This window comes from Arvicola amphibius, chromosome 4, assembly GCF_903992535.2.
Source record: "Arvicola amphibius chromosome 4, mArvAmp1.2, whole genome shotgun sequence".
In the NCBI taxonomy this organism is placed as follows: Eukaryota; Metazoa; Chordata; class Mammalia; order Rodentia; family Cricetidae; genus Arvicola; species Arvicola amphibius.
Genome location: NC_052050.1, coordinates 88,038,164 through 88,059,701, shown reverse-complemented (window position 1 = coordinate 88,059,701; position 21,538 = coordinate 88,038,164). Strand labels below are relative to the sequence as shown.

The 21,538-nt window shown below is 46.8% G+C and overlaps 1 protein-coding gene across 1 annotated transcript; it reads right to left on the bottom strand.

The window, feature by feature from the left end:
- Positions 1-9,094: 9,094 nt before the first annotated feature.
- Positions 9,095-21,491, bottom strand: Bnip1 (BCL2 interacting protein 1). Its single transcript, XM_038328979.1, has 6 exons — positions 21,259-21,491; positions 18,833-18,925; positions 14,950-15,041; positions 11,953-12,054; positions 10,769-10,887; positions 9,095-9,846 (listed from the first exon to the last, which is right to left on the bottom strand). The coding sequence occupies exons 1-6, from the start codon at positions 21,340-21,342 to the stop codon at positions 9,650-9,652; spliced, it is 687 nt and encodes a 228-aa protein (XP_038184907.1). The 5' UTR covers positions 21,343-21,491; the 3' UTR covers positions 9,095-9,649.
- Between the last annotated feature and the right edge of the window lie 47 nt (positions 21,492-21,538).

The following is a 21,538-nucleotide window of genomic DNA, read 5'->3' as shown; positions in this document are numbered from 1 at the left end:
GTGGCTAAATAAAATTCCTTATGTTTTCTTATCTAGTCATCTCACTGGACATAATGGTTAGTTCCCTATACTGGCTGATGTGAACACTGTAGAAATTAACAAGCCATCTCTGTGTCAGGATTTAACATCCTTTGGGTGCATATCCAGAAGTATAGCAGGATGATATGGCTGTTCTTTTATTTATTTTTATGCTCATGCATGTGTGTCTGTGTGAATGTATACCACATGTCAGGTGCCAAGGGAAGCCAAAGTAGGGGGCCAGATCCATTGGAGCTGGGGTTCAGGCTGTTGTGAGCCACTTAATACAGATGCTAGGAATTAGGTTGAGGCCTCTGCAAAAGCAGCAAGTGCTTCGAATCACCCAGCAATCTCTCCAGTTCCAGGTCATTCCATTTTTAGTATTTATTTATTTATTTATTTTAGTTCTTTGAGACAGGGTTTCTCTGTGTAGTAACTCCCTCTGTAGACCAGACCTTGAACTCTGAGATCCGCCTGCCTCTGCCTGGGACCTGCTGGAATTAAAGGCGTGCGCTATCACCACCATCAGTATATGTTTAGTTTTTTTTTTTGAGAGACATCCACATTGATTTGTTCCGTGATGTTCACACTCCCCCAGAAATAAGAACTCCTCTTTCTCCGCATCTTCACCAACTTTAGTTTTATTTTTGTTGTCGTTTTTCCTTTCTCTCCTTTTTAAATTTAAATTTTAGGGCTGGAAAGATGGCTCAGTGGTTAAGAGCACTGCCTGCTCTTCCAGAGGTCCTGAGTTCAATTCCCAGCAACCACATGGTGGCTCACAGCCATCTGGAATTAGATCTAGTGCCCTCTTCTGTCATGCAGGCATATATACAGGCAGAACACTGTATACATAATAAGTTAATAAATCTTTAAAAAAATAAAATAAATAAATTTAAATTTTATGTGGTTGGGTGTTGTGTATGGTGTTTATGTATTGACTGCATGTGTCCGGTGCCCATGGAGGCCAGAAAATGGAGTTAGATTTACAGATGTTTGTTTGTGAGTGGCTGTGTGCCGGCAATTGTGCAGGTCTTCTGGAAGAGCAGCCAGTGCCCTTAACTCCTGAGCCATCTATGTCTCCAGCTCTCCTTTGTTTTCTTGATGCCAGCCATTCTGATTTTTATCTGCATTTCTCTGATGGCTAAGGATGTTGGGCACCTTAAAGAACCTTTACTGACCATCTGTGGAAGTTCAAATGTAATTGGCCCCCATAAGCTCATAGAGAGTAACAATATTAGGAGGTGTAACCTTGTTGGAGTAGCCACGGCCTTGCTGGAGGAAGTGTCTCACTGTGAGGGCGGGCTCCTCCTCTTCTCTAGCTTTGTGCAGTGTAGAGTCAGACCACTTCCTGTTGCCTATCAGTCAGGATGTAGGATGCTGATATTGCACCATTATGATAATGGACTAAATATCTGAAAATGTAAGTCACCCAAATTAAATGCTTTCCTTTATAAGAGTTGTTGTGGTCATGGTGTCTCTTCACAGCAACAGAAACCCTAACAAAGACACCATCTATGATTCTCTTTCGAGAATCGTCCATTCAGGTTATTAGATTTTATACTGACTAGATGATTTGGTTTTTTTTTCTGATGTTTAGTTTTTGAAGCTCTGTACATATTCTAGCAATTCACCCCCGTGTAGAGCAGAATCGCCAAAGGCTTTTCTGTGGCTCTGCAGGCTGTCTCTTTGCTCAGGCAATTGTTCCCTTAGCTGCACATAAGTTCTCTGTGCTCTCACCTGCCAGTTCTGGGAGTCAGTTCCCATGCTGCCGGGGTCCTCCAGAAAGTTCCTGCCTGTGTCTTGAAGTTTTGGCATTTGAAGCCTTTATTAATGGCTCTGGTCCATTTTTAATTGTTTTTTGTAGTGGGTGAGAGATACGAACTCAGTCTCTACTGTTTTGGCTATTTGGGGTGTCTTTTGTGTTTCCATATGAATTTTAGGGTTTTTTTTTCTAGCTCTGTGAAAAACGTCCCTGGAATTCTGGTGGGGTTTGTTGATTCAGTAGACCACTTTCAGTAATATAGATAATTTCATAATTTTCTGCCAACCCATGGCTGCTCATTCGTTTTGACTGCCACTTACAATTTCTAAGTGGAACAAAGATATCCCTTTGAACTCACTAGAGTCCTGAGACCCTGTAGGGCACTTCCTACCTTCTAATGTATTTGTCTGTCTAAAAAGTCATCGAGCCTGTTGGTCCTAAAAAGCAAGTGTGACTGTCCTCTTCTGCCTTCAGGACCCAGCAGTGTCCCCCAGCTGCACATCCGTCAAGAGCAGGATGGAATGAGAGGAGTCCCGTAGGAGCCCAGTGGGTCAGCAATCACACTTGGTCTCTAACCAACCCACCACAGCGGCAATGCTGATGACTACAGACTGTGTGCTTAGCCACGACAGACATGGCTGACACCTTTAAGTACTCTTTTGTTTGTTTTTTGGAGACAGGGTTTCTCTGTGTAGCCCTGGATGTCCTGGAACATGCTCTGTAGACCAGGCTGGCCTCAAATTCAGAGATCTGCTTGCTTCTGCCTCCCAAGTGCTGGGATTAAAGTCATGCACCACTGCTCAGCTGAGAAGATATTCTTTTTTTTGGGTGGGGGGGCTTTGTAGATAGGCTGGCCTCAAACTCATAGAGATTCACCTGTCTATGCCTCCCAAGCACTAGGATTAAAGGGGTGTGTCACCAATACCTGAAAGGTTATTCTTGGTTATCAACTTGACTCTATCTGAAATTAATTAAAACCCTAAACAGGAGCATACCTGTGAGAGGTTTTTGCTTAATTTGAAGGGGGAAGATCCACTTCTAATTCAGATCTTTGAGGTGGAATAACACACCTTTAATCCAGATCCTTTGAGGTGGGAAGACTCGCCTCTAATCTGGCCCACGCCTCCTGCTGGAAGTTTATGTAAGGATATGGAAGAAGGAAGTTTCTGCTCTTTGCCTACTAGCTTTCCCCTCAGTGATGTAGTAAGGAAGGCGCTTGTTTGTCCCGGCCGCCCAGACCCGAAATAATCACACAGAAAGCTATATTAATTAAATCACTGCTTGGCCCATTAGCTCTAGCTTCTTATTGGCTAACTCTTACATATAAATTTAACCCATTTTTATTAATCTGTGTATCACTACGAGGCTGTGGCTTACCGGGAAAAGTTCCAGCATCTATCTCCAGTAGGGCTATATGGATTCTCTCTGACTCTGCCATTCTTTCTCTGAGCATTCAGTTCCATCTTCCCTGTCTACCTAAATTCTGCCGTTATAGGTCCAAAGCAGTTTCTTTATTCATAAATAGCAATCATAGCATAAAGAAGGACATCAAATCCCACATCACAGTAGCAAGTCCACTCTTGTTATCTAGGGATACCCTGGCAGCAGGAGAGATCACCGGGGAAGGAGTTATAAATTTTACCCTTCCCCTCCCATACAACAAAAAGGCTGGCATACATTGGGCTGCTCTGCTTGGGCCCCTTCCTACCCTACCCAGGGGTATCAGTCACGGTCTCCAGAGGAACACAAGCAGTAGGTCGAATACATATTCTAAAGGGCCTTTATCAGACTGGATTCTATAATACAGGCTGTGTAGTAATGGCTACTTGCACACTGGAGAGGCTGAGAATTTGGTAGTGGCTCAGTCCACAAGGCTGGGAGCTTTAGCCATGCGTACCTGGTGCTGAAGGCGGGAGGATTCCCAGAGAGTCACTGGTCTTCAGTGCATGTTGGAAACTAATGGAACTGGGTTCTGATGCCAGTGATGGAATGCAGCAGCGGCAGCAACAGGGTAGATGCACTCACCAGCAAGCAGGACAGGGGGTAGGCAAAAGAGCACGGCATTTCTCTGGTATTTCTTCAAATCTGAGCAACCTTTAAAAGGTTCTGCCCACATTGTGCCCCCCACCTCAGTTAATCCTTCCCCAGGAATTTCCCTGACAGACTTACCCAGAGGTGTCTTAGTTGATCTCAGATCCAGTTGACAGCCAAGATTAACCATCACAACTGGTCCTGAGTCCTCTCCAATTCCAGAATCTTCCTCTGTATGTAAGCACACTTTCCCCCAGTTGAGAAAGCAGAATGAAGCCATTTGCTTTTGCTTGGTGGCACAGAGTAACGCGAGCAGCTGGCATGTGAGCGGCTGCTGTGGTTTTTCTGTGGTCCTCCCCGGCTCCCTGAGAAACTATACTGTGCAGAGGTGCTCTAGTCATAGATAAGGAAACCACAGCACAGAGGGTAATGCCTGTGACCCCTGGGGACACAGGTCAGGGAGAGCACACATAGTCTCTCTGACCATGTTACCATGCCCATTTAAAGAGCCAAATGCATAAACATTATGTATGCCCAGCACTCTGGGCCCCTGGATGCCTTGTGTAGCCTGAGCCCACTGCTGGAGGCTGAAGGACAATGGGGTGATAACACCCCCCAGCCCCAGGCTGCAGCCCTTCATCCCTGACAGCACCGCCAGACCGTCTATCTCTTAGATAGCTACAGCTATTTTTATTCTGTCCTTGTTCAAGCACAGCTTGGGCAAAGCTGTGAGGAGAGGCCCAGGGAAGACCACCATTGGCCCAGGGAAGACCACTGTAAACCTAGGAAGAAAAAAAATTATATTGCTGTCTCAAAAAAAAAACACAAAAACAACAAAACTTTAAGCCGGGGGTGATGGTACACAATGCCAGCACTCAGAAGGCAGAGGCAGGTGGATTTCTGAGCTTGAGGTCAGCCTGGTCTAAGGAGTGAGTTCCAGGGTAGTCAGCGCTACACAGAAACCTTGACTCAAAAAATCCCCCCCCAAAATCCTTTAAAAGTATTTTTGTGCCTTCTTCAGTCACCTCTAAATTGAATTCTACTGTAGAATCCCCCTCTGGGTATTTGAGATCTTCTACACCCAGCAACACAATGGATCCAGAATGGCTGAATCAGTAGCAATAGAACAGTCTTGCTTCCTGGTTTGCAATAATGAGGCTTGGAGAAGACGGGGTAGGTCAAGGGAAAAGAGTCAGTGATGAAGGAGTGCATGGCTGTCCTCCATGCTTCCAGGATCTCGGGCCAGGCTGTAAATTAAATTAGAATAGGTTCAGAGGAGAAAAACCACACCGACTTACGTACATGTACGTGGAAGTCCTGAAGAATGAGACGGCCATCGGCATTTCTCCACCACCTGAAGAGGTCAGGGAGTGTGAGGGTGGAAACGAACGGGGATTTTTGGTTGTTTTGCACAGAGTGCCATTCAGGGAGTCAGGTGTCTGGAGCGGCCTTCTGCCACACAGATACAGACTGAGGTCCTTTTCCTTTATCGAGGTGGATGTCTTGTGAAGAGCAGTCTTCAGGTCCTCCCAAGTCAGTGGCTTCTCAGCATAATCAGCTCAAAATATGCAGAAAAGTCAATCTTTATGTTTTTTTAAAAGAATGGTTAGCACACGCCTTTAATCCCAGCACTCAGGAGGCAGAGGTAGGTAGATCTCTGAGTTTAAAGCCGACCTGGTCTACAAGTTCCAGGACAGTTAGCGCTATGTAGAAACACCCCTGTCTCAAACCAAACAAAGAAAAATATTATAAAGATTTATGTGTACGAATGTCTGGTTTGTGTGTATGTCTGTGCCTGAGCCCACAGCGGTCAGAAGAGGACTTCGGACTCCTTGGAACTGGAGTTCCCGATAGCTTGAGGAGTCTGCAAGAGCAACCTTGAGGCTTCAGCCTCCAGGAGTCTGTCTTGAGCAGCACTGGTGTCAGACTCGGATTTTAGGGTGGCATATCCTTAGCCCTAACCAGATCCAGGAAGAAGTGTTAGGGAGGACAGAGCTGGGAAATGGGCTAAATATGGGGCAGGGGGTGGGGGTGTGGACACAGGCACAGGTGCCTGCGGGTTCTGAGCTCCTGCGAAGGCTGCCTTGCCCTAGAACTCAGGGACTGTTGATGCTCTTCCTATAAACTACTAAGGCTGCGGGTCCATGCATCATGGCTTTGAGGCAGTACAGGACAAAACAGAGGCAGCGAGATCTAAGTGGGCATTTAGGGTGTTCAGAAAATGAACAACGAAAGAAGTGAGAGCCGCCAGAGAAGTGGGAAAAAACCGAGACGGTGTGCCATCTGGGGTTTGGTCTGGCTTCCCCAGGCCTGCTGGGCTGCTGGCCCTCTTCTCTCAGATGCATACTTCTTTCCTTTTTTATTCTTTTTAAAACAGACTTTCACCATGGAGCGCTGCCTGGCAGGGCACTCGGCATGTAGACCAGGCTGACCTGCCTCTGCCTCCTGAGCGCCAAGACTAAAAGTGTGTGCCACCACACTCGGGCCTGACCACTGCACACCTGGCCTCTCTCCTCCACCCTAGACACTTAGGCTGAGCCACTTTCCCCTGTACACTCAGTTCTTCCTTGCTATCCTGAGCAGTGTAATTGCTAGAAAAATATGTGTTACGTTGCACCATCCAGGGGATAATGGCAAGTAAAGTCTATATATATAATTTTTCTTTTTTAAATGTGAAATTGATTAAACCTTCAGATGGGGAACCCAAGGATACAGAAAGCCTGCTTTGTTTTCTGACATAATAAATGACATAATTAGTATAGACATCATTTATCATCTGTTCACCCTCGCCACACACAACAGCTCCATAACACATTATGGGTATATAATAGGAGCTCGGCAAATGCCTCTTGAATGAGTATTCACTTGAATATTTCTGCTCTGGATTTTTAACACCATTACCATCTGTCAATCAAAATATAGTATATGGACTTGCCTTATTGTTTAAATATTAAAGGAACTTATGGAACATATCTCAAACTAATCACAGGGAGGTCTTACATATTTAGTTTTTTTCACCCCCCCCCCCCCAGTTTAAAGGAGGGGTATTGGAGTATTCCAGTCTGTGGAAATTATCACTACGCCTACAGGAGTGCAGAGTAAGTGTGGACACTGCCCCCTCCTGGCTGGGTGTAGAAGGCCACTTTCTGCACAGCTAAGCGGGTGAGGTCTAAGACTCAGGCTGCTGATGGGGTTCAAGATACATTTCTGATGACCCCCTAAACAGGTCAAACCAGACTGTCTTCCGGAGGCAAGTAAAAGGCATAAAGTGTAGAAGTGAGGATTTCTAGGGAGTGCGGAGCCCACACGTTTCCACATCGTGAGGATGTTGACAATTAGTGGGAAGAGTAAAGAGCAATGTTCAGGCAAGAAAGCCCTTGATTACATCCATCTGCGGCACTACAGCGGAATCTGAATGGGAGCTGCCCCTCAGTGCTGCGTGCTTAGCTGCATCTGACTATAACTTGCACTAAGTGCCTTTGGAGGCCAAGAATTGTGTGTGTGTGTGTGTGTGAGAGAGGGAGGGAGAGAGAGAGAGAGAGAGAGAGAGAGAGAGAGAGAGAGAGAGAGAGAGAGATTCCTCCAATGCATACCTTATCTATGATTTTGCTTTTCATGACTTTAGCTTTCTACGGCCAACCACAGATGAAAATATAAAATGGAAAATTCCAGAACTGAGCAGTTCATGGGTTTTTAGTTGCACACCATCCTTAATAGAAATCTCACTGCTCTGCTCCACATTGCCTATGATGGAACCAGCAGTCTACCCAGCCTGTGCTCTCTGTATAGGCGACCAAGCCACTACTCCCTTAGGAGCCTTCCCAGTGCTCGTGTGTAGGAGTCGGTACTACTGGGGTGGCAGTTCCCATCACTCTCTGTAACTGACACAAACACCCCTCCATTTACAGTGGACTCAGTACGTCAGTCTAGTGTACACAGCCAGTGGCACATACTCGGTCCCAAGATGATCTGTCCCTCCGCAGCAGCTTTAACGCTGGTACCTGCTGCTCAAATGGGTCTAAACAGATCTGCCTTTCCCTGGCAGCTCCTCGAGAAAGGCTTTCTGCTGCGGCTGTAGGATCCTCAGGGTTCAGAGTCCCCAGCGTTTGTGAGCTGGATGAGGGCACAGTAATGAGGGAGCCACACCCACTACTTTGCCTCTTCTTTCATTCAGACTGGCCCTATGTGGACTACCACTTCCACTGTGTGGGTGTGGAAACTGACAGCAACATAAGGCAGTCTTCTTGGGCCATGTGGTTTACACGTTTGAGCGCCAGTTCCAGGCCCGTGTGCCTCAGATACTCTCTGCCTCCAGGTCCTCCAGGGTTGTGAGCAGTGCAGGAAAAACTTCAAGAACACTGGCATCTGCAGGGCAGGTCTAGCTGGGAACATGTATCTGGCATGGACAGAATTGGGCACAGCTGGGCATCAGCAGTACTAGCTTCTCACTCTGCCACATTTAGTCTGAACCCCAAAGAGAAGGGAGCCAGCAAGCCCCTCAGTCATGATGCCCCAGGCCCTGCCATGCTGGTGGGCTGCTCCAACGGCGGCCGGTGGCTGTTTGTAGTCCCCCATGCTGACATCTCCCTTCTGTTGCTGCTGGAGGGAGCGTGTCAGCTTTACAAGTGTGTGTGCGATGTCTGGCACTGTCGAGGAATCAGCCTGCGGCAGCTGTTCCACACTCCTTTAATTTTCTTCTTTTATTTGTATGTATGCGGGAACACACACACACACACACACACACACACACGCCACAGCTGCACAGCTTCCTGCAGCTGGTTTTCTCCTTCTACCTGTGGGGCCTGTGGATGGAGCGTGAGGACGGAAGCCAGGTCATCAGACTTTTTGGCAAGTGACTCTACCAGTTGCGCTATCTCACTCACCCTCAATAAATAAATAAATAAAGTTAATGCCTCTGCGTATTTGCTTATATGTTTGTAAACACACTATGTGATGCCTGGGGCCTATAAGGAGCATCAGATACCCTGGAATTGGAGTTAGAGGTGGTCATGAATTCCCAAGAGGGTACTGGGAATTCGACACTGGTCTTCTAAAAGAGCAGCAAGTGTTCTTTCTGGCCTCAGCAATTCCTTGTTGAATGAATAATCTAAGCTCATGTCCTAGGAAGCGGGACACGATGAAGTATAGGCATTCCCAGAGAGATACCTTGTAAAGTTAAACTGTATTAAAATGTAAAAAGAAATGTAAAATGTAAAAAGAATTTATCACTTCATTAAATAAATGAGATTTATTCAGGGAACAGCCATGAGCTCTCATCACCTTCCCTCCCACAGGCTCCTCATTCTTCTCTCCACCAAATCTAGCATTTAGGCCTTAGGACGCGGAGGGAGGAGGTGCATCAAATCCCAGAGTTGAGATACTCCCTGTGGCAGCCACCATGCTTGGGAGCTGATTAACGTGGAGTGCCTCGGCCCCAAAGGCTTCCTTTTCCTCTAGTCCATTCGCCCTTTCCAAGCAGCTTCTTTTTTTAAAAAAATATTTATTTATTTATTTATTTATTTATTTATTTATTTATTTATTATGTATACAATATTCTGTCTGTGCGTATGCCTGCAGATGGTTGTGAACCACCATGTGGTTGCTGGAAATTAAACTCAGGACCTTTGGAAGAGCAGGCAATGCTCTTAACCTCTGAGCCATCTCTCCAGCCCTCCAAGCAGCTTCTTGCAGGAAACTGGAAACTGCTGGGCTTCCTCCGCTGGGTGTACTTAGCACAAGGGAAAACCGCAGGGAAGGAGCAGCCCAGTTAGGCGGCCAGTCCTTGAGAGCCCCGACCTGCAACCAGGAGTATAAAGGACCATGGCTGCCAGCCCTCCCTTACAAAAATGGAAAGAGGCGCTTCTTCAAAATATAGAGCACTGTAGCAAGGAACAGGGCCAGGGCAAGGAAGATGAGAAGTTTGTCCGTCAGTTCACGGCGGTTGTATTTTGTGATGAGCTTCCGGCCCAGCTGGATGGTCCCCGACATGGATTTAAACTCTTCATTTGCATCTAGGAGAGTCCGTGAAGAGCTGACTGCAACAGAAGGAAAGGGGCCTGATTCAGACTGTGCCACCCGGACAAAGAGGAGCTCAATATGCCGGCTGGCTGGCTGTCAACAAGGCCAGCCCCTGAGTCAGGTAGTGAGATTTATTTTTATTATTGCTAGTTATGTGCATATCTGTGTGGGTATAGGTGCATGACAGTTGACAGCTGCCTGATGTGGGTGCTGGCTGGGTCCTCTTCAGGAGCAGTGCTTGCTTTCAACCACTGAGCCATCTCTCCAGCCCCTTCTCATTAGCTTTCAGATGTGCTGAGCTATGCTCACGGGTGACGTCTCGACTAGAGGATGAAGCAAGGCGGCTGTGGCAGCCGTGATGAAAGCAGGGTGGTTAGGCTCGAGGATTTACCAGACCTCGCTGTCTGCTTCAGCTGACATGTGAAATCTTACAAAGAGTAAACTCCTTTCCTGTTTTCGACGACTGAAGGGCCCTAGAAGGACAAATTCTCTACAAAGGAGCCAAGGTGGGAAGACAGTTGGCAAGAATGTGCAGGTCTTCAATAGACTTCTCTGTGGCTTCTGGCTGGTACATTTAAAAGAAACTCACAATAATGGTCTTTCCAGTGGTCCTAATTCCCAAACCTGCCTGGCAATACTAAGCCCATGAGCCCATGCTAAAAACCAGATTCCCAGACCTCTTGTGAGCACTGCTGACAGACACCATCTCCAGAGAGGCCGGCCATTTCTGCTTTTCACGTGAGCCTAGCAATGCTTCCTCAGGGAGGAATGATGGCACAGGGCGTGTCTAGCACAGCTGAAGGAGAGGAAGAGTAGCATCCCCACCCCCACCCCAAGACCAGACTGTCTCGTCATGTCCTAAGGCACAGTGAGGTGGGGGAGCCAGAGGGCTGCGCAGAGGTGCCAGGCGTGCGTTCTGGAGCAACGTCTACTCCTTACCTAGAGTCTGCATGGCCTCCTCACTCTGCTGCACCTGCTGCGACATCATCCTGCTGATCCCCATGAGGCTCTCTGTGATGGTGCTGGATGTCTGCGCCAAACTCTCTTTGGTAGTTTTCCTGGAAGTCCAGAGGAAGGAGCAATAGCAACAAAAGTCGAGCTTGTGAAAAGCACCATTTTCAACCTACCACATTAGAACTTTTTCTGTTTGTGCTTTGAAACAGGGTCTCAAAATGTAGCTCAGCTTGGCCCAGAGGGCAGACTGTCACTGCCTCAGTCCACCCCCCACCCGTGAGTACTAGGATTACAGATATGTACCACATGGACAGTTAGCATACATTTCTTCCTTCTTTTTTGGTTTTTCAAGAGAAGGTCTCACTATGAAGCCCTGGTTGTCCTGGAACTGGCTCTGTAGACCAGGCTGGACTTGACTCACAGAGATCCACCTGCCTCTGATTCCCAAGTGCTGGGATTAAAGGCGTGCACCACCACCAAGTGGTTTGCACGTTTCTGAAACATCAGTCAGTGTGGCTAAGGCTGTATCCTGAGGCCACATTCTTGAGCCCTGCTGGGAGGAATGGAAACCGCGCTGCTGTCTGTAAGCCAATTCGCACTATGTACCAAGAGACTCAGAAATGCTCATTCATTCCCAGAGAACTTGCTTAAAGGACAAATACCTGCCTTGACGCATCATATGATACTGAAAAGGTGGAAATGCAAACACACCAACAGGACTGGTTAATAACGGACACTATGCATGTGCAGTTAAAAGAAGATATTAAAAATTGTCAGGTAGGACTGGGAGTTAGCTCAGTGGTAGAGTATTTGCCCTTCATGCATGAGGCCCTAGGTTCAAACCCATTACGACAAACAAACAAACAAAATCCCCAAACCAAAAACCAATTTTATTCAAATTTATTTGGGACTGGGGATATACTTGGCTGGTGCTTGCCTAGTATGCACGAAGCCTTGGCTGGGTCTCCAGAACCGCATAAACTTGGTGTGGAGGTCACACCCGTGAGATCCGAAGTTCAAGGCTATCCTCAGCTACACACAAAGTTTGAGACCAGACTGGGATGTATGAGACCCAGTTCTACATAAAGTACAAATGTTATGAAAACAAAAGCTACCTCACGTGGTGCTTAGATGTTATGTTATCTGAGCCAAGGGACAAAAGAAGATACCTTTGCCTTAAGGAGTCTCCTCCCTGCAGAAGTTCTGCTTTCTCCAGGTTGTCGATGGCAATTTTGCAGGTGAGATTGGCTTTCCGCCATGAGGTCTGGTTGCTGGAAGAAGAAGGGTCACACATGAGGTCCTGGTGGCTCCACCAGGCTGCCCAGCCTAAACAGTGTGACTCAGAGTTCAACCTCACCTCCCTCCACTTCCTCTTCTTGGAAGCCCTGGTAGGCTTGGCACAGGTCTTAACATCTTTCCTCTGAACCTTCAAAAGATGTTTCCAGAACATTCTGCCGCTATCCCTCTCCTGCTAGGCAGCTGGGAGACCAGGGACAAGGTACTCTACTAGCCACAGACCCACAGTGGCTTTACTGCCTGACAAGTATCTGGGTGTTGTCCCCGAGAGCCATGACCTAGCATTCCTCCTTCATCCCTAGTACTGGAATCACCATTTATCCGCCCGAAGCGGCTGTTAGAGGGGGAGCCAACATTCCTCCAAGGCCTGCTAACTCTTGTCTATCTGAACCAGTTGCAGGCACTACATATATCACAGGGCACCCTGGCTGACATGATCTATTCACATTCTTTACTTGGCAAGTGATGGCTCAAAGGTGAGCAGCCCTTGAGATTAGCAATCCACTCTTCACTGACAAAGAGAAAAGGCCAACCACAGCCCTCTGACAACCAAAGCCATGTGCTGGACCTCTCACACAGCCAGTTCAAATCAACTGTGCTAAGCCCTGGACAGAGCCCTTAACTAACAGGGTGGCTTTCTTTAAATTAAAACAAAAATTTAGGGGCTGGTGAGATGGCTCAGTGGTTAAGAGCACTGACTGCTCCTCCAGAGGACCTGGGTTCACTTCCCAGCACCCACATGGCAGCTTGCAGCTGTCTGTAGCTCCAATTCAAGAGAATCTGACATCATTATACTAATGCGCATGAAATAAAGTTAATAAAGTTTTTTTAAAACAAATTTACGTGCATATGATTGGGGTGGAGAGGCATGCCACAGTGCACGTGTGGAGGTCACAGGACAATCTGTGGAGTTGATGTTCTCTCTCTCTCTCTCTCTCTCTCTCTCTCTCTCTCTCTCTCTCTCTCTCTCTCTCTCTCTCTCTGTAAGACAGGGTTTCTCTGTGTAGCCCTGGCTGTCCTGGAACTCACCAGGCTGGCCTAAACTCACAGAGATCCGCCTGCTTCTGCCTCCCAAGTGCTGGGACTACAGGCAATCTTCAGATGGGTTCTCAGATACTGCACACCTACCAGCCCATTCCACACCTGCCATTTCAAACAATCAATTACATCTGCAAACTGTTCACAACGGTGGTCTGCAAGGCCCAGGGGTGCAGAGCTGAGAGCCTGTCTTCAAGGAGCTCACATTTATTAGGGAGGGAAGAAAGCAAGTACTGAACAGAATGACAAACCTGATAACCTGAGAAACGTAACTGCTGCTGAACAGTAATTCTGTGCTTTCTTTCCTCAAACCTTTAACGTCACGCCAGGAACAGTCAAGCTTTAAGACTCCACTAAGCTGACGGTGTTTGGTGCAGCTTACTACAGTGCACACACACACTCCTCGTGAGTTCATGCTTACAATCTGAGAACCCTTGTGGCATAAAAAGCCACTGAAGCCACTGCCGATGTGCCAGGTGCACTTGCACCACTCACTCCCATGTCTTGGTCAGTCTCTCTTGCCCGCTGAGCGTTCACACAGCTGCCGCCGGAGAGGAAACAGCGAGCATACAGCTGTGACAAAGGAAGACCTACGGGAATTCTGATGCAGCAAAGACTATGAGTGGGCTTTGAACACCACGGGGCTGGGAAAAGTGTGTTTGCAGTAACAATGCCCTTTGGGTTATAGCACAAGTCCAACCTGAGGGAGAAACAGTGATTCATGTTCCCAGACATTGTTAAAAAAAGTTATAGTCCCTGACTGAGAGACTAAGAAATGGCACATACAGCTTTATGATCAAAGATCAGCACACAGCTGCAATGTCACTAAAATCTCAATTCTAACATAAATTCACATTTCTGTGCATCATTCATTTCAATAATGCCACACTGGAAGCTATATTTTAGTCTATCTTGAGTAGGTTCACTTTCAGTGAGCTTTCCTAATACCAATTATTCTTGAATAAAATTTAACCTGCATTACAAAAATAATCAAGTTTTTTAAAGTTTAATTTTTATTATTTTAATCATGTGTGTGTGAGCACATAACTGTCTATTGAGGTGAGGGGCATCAGAACCCACTGGAGTTGGAGTTACAGGCAGTTGGAAGCCATCTGACGTGGGTGCTAGGAATTGAACTTGGGTCCTCTAGAAGAACAGTACAAATTTGAAACTGCTGAGCCATCTCCCTAGCCTCCAAAAGTAATTACATTTTTGTTTTCAAATATTCAAAAGGTGGGTTTGGGGTGTAGTTCCACTGTGCATGCACAAAACCCTGACTCTGATTCTCAGCACCACATAAATATGTGGTGAGCCATGCCTGTAGCCCCAGCACCTGGGAAGTAGGAACAGGGGGATCAGACATCCAAGGTCATCCTTAGCTACATATTGAGTTTGAGGACAACTTGTATACAAGAGACCCTGTCTCAAAAAATAAAAGACAGAACCAGGGCCATCAAGATGGCTTGGAGGGCAGAGGTGCGTGTCTGCAGGCCTGACAAATGGCAGGAAAGAATCGACTCCACACACGGCTCCCAAACCTACAGTATTTTAAAATACATGAATATATACAGTGCAGTGTGAGGCCAACTCTGCAAACATATCAACACTGTGAGCACTATACACACACAGCTCCAAATGTCCCTGCAGACTCCACGTATCCCCCTTAGCGCCTCAGACTCTCAGTTTGAGGCTGACTGATCTGGAGAACTTTCAGCCTGTATGTGTAACGATACCACTACACACCATTAAGCAGGGCTTATTAGATAACACATGGACAAGCCTCATGGTCAGCAGGCGAGCCAGCAGAGGTGGTGGTAGGCTACCCCGCCTACCTGAGCATCTGCTTTTTGTGGTTCTCCACCTCCTGAAGTAGAAGCTGCTTCTCCGACTCCTTGTCTTGCTCCCTTGCTGCCTGCTCAAGCTCCTTGGAGGGGAAAACAGCTGTTAGCCAGAGCGCTTCTGTTTCCAAGAGAGACACACAAAAACAACTACATATCTTCTACAACAGACTCTTGAGAGTGGGAGGGAGCATGTCCAAAACAATCAAATATCCTTTTAAACATATAGGCAAATCTTCAAGGAAGAGAAGGAAAACTTGGCAGCTCAAAGGTGAACAGGAAGCAGGGTGCTGGTGTGGTCAACTCTAGAAAAGCTGCCCTAGGTGGAGCAGGGGTTGCCACTCCTACAACCTTGACATTGCCTGAACTAAAGGAAAAAACAGACACAACAAAACAAGAGGCCACTGATCCCAACGCAATACCAGAAGGATACCACACTATTATGTGTTCCCAAACATTGCCCATTTCTGTACCTACTCCAACAGAGTTTTGAGGATTTCAACTTATTTGTGAACATAACACTAATGCCTAAGGCCACCTGAGGCTGAAGCTGAACTGAAACTGTCACAAACCCAGGACCCACAGAAGCTTCCAGCAGCTGTAAAACAGTCTGGGACGTCTACTCATCAGTAGAGCTGGTGGACACTTGTCTGGTTTATTTTATTTTGGTTGGAAGTGAATGGCAGGGGGTACATTATGGACTTTGGGTAGGGGGATTATTTATCTTTCCTGAGTGATTTGAGAACTGCACAGAAGAGAAATTAACATAAACAGTATCCCCAGACTTGTGATAATCCCTGGAGACTGAGAGATACGCCCTTGAGCAGGATGCAGAGGCTCCAGGAAAGGCATGCAGAAGATGCATACACATGATTCAGAATACCAAATACCAAGGAAAGAGTCTGGTGTGGGAAGTCCTTTTGTATATGTATTGCTTTTATTAGTTAATGAATAAAGAAGCTGCTTTTGGCCAATGGCTTAACAGAATATAGCCAGGCTGGAAAAGATATACAGAGAGTAAGCAGAGTCAGGGAGGTGCCACGTAGCCGCCAGTGGAGGAGACAGATGCCAAAACTTTGCTGGTAGGCCACAACCTCGTGGTGATGCACAGCTTAATGGAGATAGTTTAGGATATAAGAGCTAGCTAAAAATACGCATAAGCTTTGGCCAAACAGTACTGCAAATAATATAGTTTCTGTGTGATCATTCTGGGTTTAAGTGGCTGGGAATGAACGAGCAGCCTCCCCCAACAAGAGTCTATCACAAGCAAGGGAGAGTAGACATGACCAACAGCATCAGACCAAGAACTTGAGCTACAGGAGCCATCACACACACTGTAAAGAAGCCTCAAGTCCTAGCTTTAATTTACAAATCACAAGTTCCACTTTCAAGCAAGCCATAGGGCTAAAACATCAACATATTAGTTTATCTAGAGAACAATCTACTCATTCTATATAAATTTGCATGTGCTGGTTTAGAACAAGCATGTGTATCTCTGTATCATTTCAACAGCTCAGAAAGTATTTCTGAAAGTTTATTCTCTTCCCCCCTCATCCTGCTAAAGAAGAAAAAAGAATAACTGACTGTGATTTGAAAAAAGTATAACTGGGCATGGTGGTGCACACCTTTAATCCCAATACTTGAGGCAGAGGCAGCTGGATTTCTGTGAGTTTGAGGCCAGGCTGGTCTTCATAGTGACTTTCAGTACAGCCAGAGCTTCATAGCGAGACACTGTCTCAAGGGGAAAAAATGGGGAGGAGTGCAAATGTGACCAGTAATAAGACATATTTTTTTTTTTGTCTAGAATTCTCATTCCTGACAATGCAGTCACTGCCCAAAGAGTCCTGTGTTCTAGTTTTTGCTACACTGATCTCAGTGAAGAATGGGTGAACAGGAAGAAGGGAGACAGAGAGAAGGAGAGATGCACAATTTCCTTAGAAGAGGCTGCTTGGAAGTTGTCACAGAGAACTGATATCTCCGGAGAGATGAAAGGTACACTGTTATTCTCCAGTTCCAGCTGAAGAAACACACATGCACAGATGGACATTTGCACACAGCCACGCCAATACCACCTGTGTAGGAACTAGCATATTCAGAAGATACAGGCCAGTTCTCCTCTACTCACACGCACCCTTGTTGAAATACACAAGAGGGACACTCACTCAAGTGCTTTTTGTGTTTTCAGGTCTATCCAGAGCATGCAAATACTGTGGAAATGCAGATGAAAGCTAGCATGGGGCTAGTCACTCGCTGGCCTACCACCTTGCTAGATGCCATCTATGCTTAAGGAGAGGCTATAACCAGCAGCAAGGGCATAACAAATATGTAAATGTATTGGTGAGGATAATTACTTAAAATTGGAGGAGATAAACGCCAGGTAAACATGCAGGTACTTAATACAACGGTAGTAGTTAAGAGTTGGAGAGTTGAAGAAAGACATTAAGAAAACAAATTAGCGCTAAGAATCAAAACATGGAAGCGGTTCAAATGAATGCCTGTTGGTAGAGAAATGGTTAGAAGAGAATTACAACTATAGAAGAAGGCTGGGGGGCTGTTTAAGAGAAGGTCGGTCATCCAGACACAGGTAGGCTTGGAGGCTCAATGCTGTGGCATGTCCATTCCCAGAGGGGAAACAATGCAAAAAATATCTGTAATCTTGGGGAAGACAAACTCTGAGAAGACATGAAAGTAATGAATCAGTGCTATTTGAAAGAGGCACATAGAACAGAGGATATTAGCAAGACACATAACAGAGACTAACAGCTGTGGATACACACACGTACGCACACACAAATATAACACACAAGAAGCAGTATTTTTCAAAAGTTCAGATGGAGGAAGCAGTGCTGGAGATGGTGATCACCTAGGTACAGCCACAGTGCTGAAATTCTAAAGTCATCTCCAAAGGCAGAAATCACCTATATTTGAAACTGCCCTGGAAAGCCCTTCAGGAAGGGAACAAGAAGCCCTCTCAAGCTGTCAACCTGCTGACTTCCAGTGACTCTGCAAGAGACTTCTATTTGCTAAGCAACTCAAGAGTTGAAGGATAGCTTTGGGACAAGGTCATTTACCACATGCAGCAAAACCAGGTGGTCCTCAAACTAGGCCCTCTGAATGTAGTTGTGTGGCTTAGGCAGTCTGTGGGACCACTGGCAGTGAGACCAGGATTTATCCCTAGTGTATGAGTTGGCTTTTTGGAGCCTATTCTCTATGGTGGAATACCTTGCTCAGCCTAGATATAGTAGGGGAAGGCCTTGGTCCTGCCTCAAAGTGATGTGCCAGACTTTATTGACTCCCCATGGGAAGCCTTACCCTCTCTAAGGACTGGCTGGGAGGTAGAGTGAGGGAGAGGAGGTGAGGGGAGCGGGAGGAGGGGAAGTAGTGGAAACTGGGATTGGTATGTAAAATGAGCAAAGATTGTTTTTAAAAATATACATAAACAGAAAAAAAAAAAAAACAAAAACCAGGTGGTCCTAGCCCCACCCAGTGATGGGCAGATTCCTAGCAGCCTTCCCGAGGGCGCAGCAGTGGACAGCTCTGCTACTCGCTGGTCCCTTCCCACCCTCTTGTGTTCTGAGACAGCACGTGCACCATAGGGAAAGTTAGGTGTGATGAGCACAAGATGGAAGCTGTGACGCCAGAAACTGTAAGGCAGTGACTGCGAAAATGACAGCATAGAGAACACCCAGGACATGTTGGTGACGGACTCAGGAAGAGAACAAGTGCATAGGCTCTAATCTTCGATAGTCCAGTCACCCTAACGTAATAATGTTTACTACTATCGCCATGTGGCATGGGAGGAACCTGGTCAACTCGAGGTCTGGGCTCTCACCCCACTACCCGCCCTTAGTGAACAGCGGTGTGGGGCCTCACTTACCTGTATCCTGTGTCGTAGCTGTTGAAACTTTTCCTTCACCTTAGTATTCAGTTCAGTGAGCTTGCTTAAGGGTCCAGGACAATCTCGAATATCCTAGAAGACAACGGAGAGATGAGGGGCCTTTCTCCGGGAATGACACACACAGGGGAAAGCTGATTTAGCCCACAGCTAAGGTGGCCTAGCTCCACCTTGTCTTGCTCACTGCTGCTCTCCTCTGCACAGGAGCAAAAACATCACTTTCAGTTTCCTCATCCCTCTTAAGATTAACACTGAACAGAATACATAAAAGCAGGCTGGACATGCAGTTCAGTGGTACAGCATTTGCGTAACATGCTTGAGGCCCTGGGTTCCACCGCCAGCAACACACACACACACACACACACACACACACAAGATGTATTATGTGTGTCGATAAGTAAGTAGCTAGATAAACTCAACCTTGACTTAAAAGTTTAGCAAAGTGCTATCTAGCCACCATGAAAGTCTTAAGCAGCTTACATGTTCAACAAGAGTGGGCATCTAAGAGATACTGTGACTTCAGATCCTTCAACTCTAAAAGTCAAGGGCCGAAATCCCTGGTAACAGGTAACAAAATTAACTTAGTCTGATTTTACAAACCTTCTATCTGTTACAAGTTATATGACATACACAGAGGATTTAACATACTGAGGATTTGCTTCTGGAAAGAAATCCAGAATCGTCAGAGCCAAGATTTAGAGCAGGCTCTAGACTTAGGCTACTGTATTCAAATCCTGCAACGTATTAGTGCAATCTTGAAAGACCAAAAGCCTCCAATTTTTCATCTAACCTACCTCAAAGTCATATTTCTCAGCATAAAACGCTTAGCAGAAGAGCTGGGAGACTATAAGAATGTAATGTATGGGGTTAAGCTTACTCCATAGTAACCACAAAACCCAAAAAAGACCTAGCGAACCAGAGACTATGAAAACATAACTTTTTTTAAAACTTTGGATGTAGTCTGCTTTTTGTTTTTGAGACAGGATCACTCTATGTAACCCAGGTTAGCCTCAAATGCATGTTTTTCCTACCTCTGCTTTCCAAGTGCTGGCACCAACACACTAGCCAATTTGTTTCCTGCATGTATGTGAACTTATCGTTGTGTTCTGAGGACTGAAACCAGGGCCCTGAGCATGGCTAAACTTTAACTCTACACTGAGCTACGCTACCCTGGCCCCTAGTAATTTCATTTGTATAAACCCAATCTTGTTTATTTTTCTAGAACTGGGCCAGACATTTTGCGGTTTACACATCCCAGGAGTGAAGTTGGAGACTTTAAAGTTTGTGTCAAGTTTCTTCACTTACTCTCCAGTTTACTCTACAACCACACTTCCACGCGGCATAGGATAAACAACCACTGTGGTCCGGTGTGCATCTGGCTTGTCAGAGAGCACTACTCCCCCGCCCCTTTTCCACAGGGGCTCATGTATCCCTGCAACCACACCCCATTTATGCAGCACTGGGGATGGAAAGCAGACAAGCTAGGCAAGCATTCACCAGCAGAGCCACACCCCATCCTCTCTTCCTTTGTTGTCACAGATTGTGTTCTGAGTCTCTTGAGGTTTTTGGTTTTGTTTGTTTTCTAAACTCAGGAGCCATTTCTACATTCCCTACTCTTGCCTATGTTAACTTTCTTTTTTTCTTTGTTGTTGATGTGAGGGGTTTTTTTGTTGTTGTTGTTGTTTGTTTGTTTGTTTTCAAGACAGAGCTTCTCTGTAGCTTTGGAGCCTATCCTGGAACTCTAGATCAGGTTGGCCTCGAACAGAGATCCGCTTGTCTCTGCCTCCCGAGTGATGGGATTAAAGCCTTGTGCCACCATCGCCCGGCTCCCATGTAAACTTTCTTGCACTTCTGTCTTTACTTACACCTGCTTCTAGACAAGCACCTCACTTCCCCATCGGCTGAACCGGGTATGGAAGCTCTAAAATGCCTTTCCCAGGCTGGTTTTCCCTCTCCAATCCTAGTATCGGTACCGCCTGCCTTCTGACCCAGGCCTTGGCACTCTCTTTGATTTTTTTCATTCAAAAAAATACCCAGGGTCCAGGTTCCCTGAGCTTCGTTCGGTGACTACCGTGTCAGGTAGCCCTGGGTACCCTCCGGGCTCCTAAAACAGGTAAGTAGGTGTGCGAGGCGGTAGGGGAGGTGGCAGGGCGGGGCTACAGAAGCGACAGGAACAGGCTAGGCCCAACCTTGGCTGTAAAGGCAGGGGGCAGGAGAGGGGCGTGGGGATAGCTGAGAGGCGGGTGAACCAACTGCGTGCACAAGAAAAGCGCTTAAGGTCAGCGATCCCGGAGACCCGACCGAATGGCGCCCAAGGACCGCCTGCCTGGGAAGCTGGGCGGACGAGAAGATTTTGGAAAACGCCAAGGCGGCTAGCGAGAGCCCGGCGGGGGCCTAAGAATCTGTACCTGGATAAGCGCCTTCACTTCCAGGTCGAATTTGACAATCTCCTGGTTACAGATCCGGACGTGGACATCCTGGGGAGCCGCCATGTTGGAAACCTGGCTATGGCGAGCGGCGGCGGCCAAACTTGAGCGCGCTCGCGTAGCGCCGGCCCGCCTTCCGTTCTTCTGAATGTGGCGCCTGGAGACCCGGTACAGAGCCAACAAGCTTGCCAGCCCAGACCTGGGATTTTCCTTGACACGCGGAACACTCACTGCCTCTCTCGTCGGCTCCTACTAAACGGAA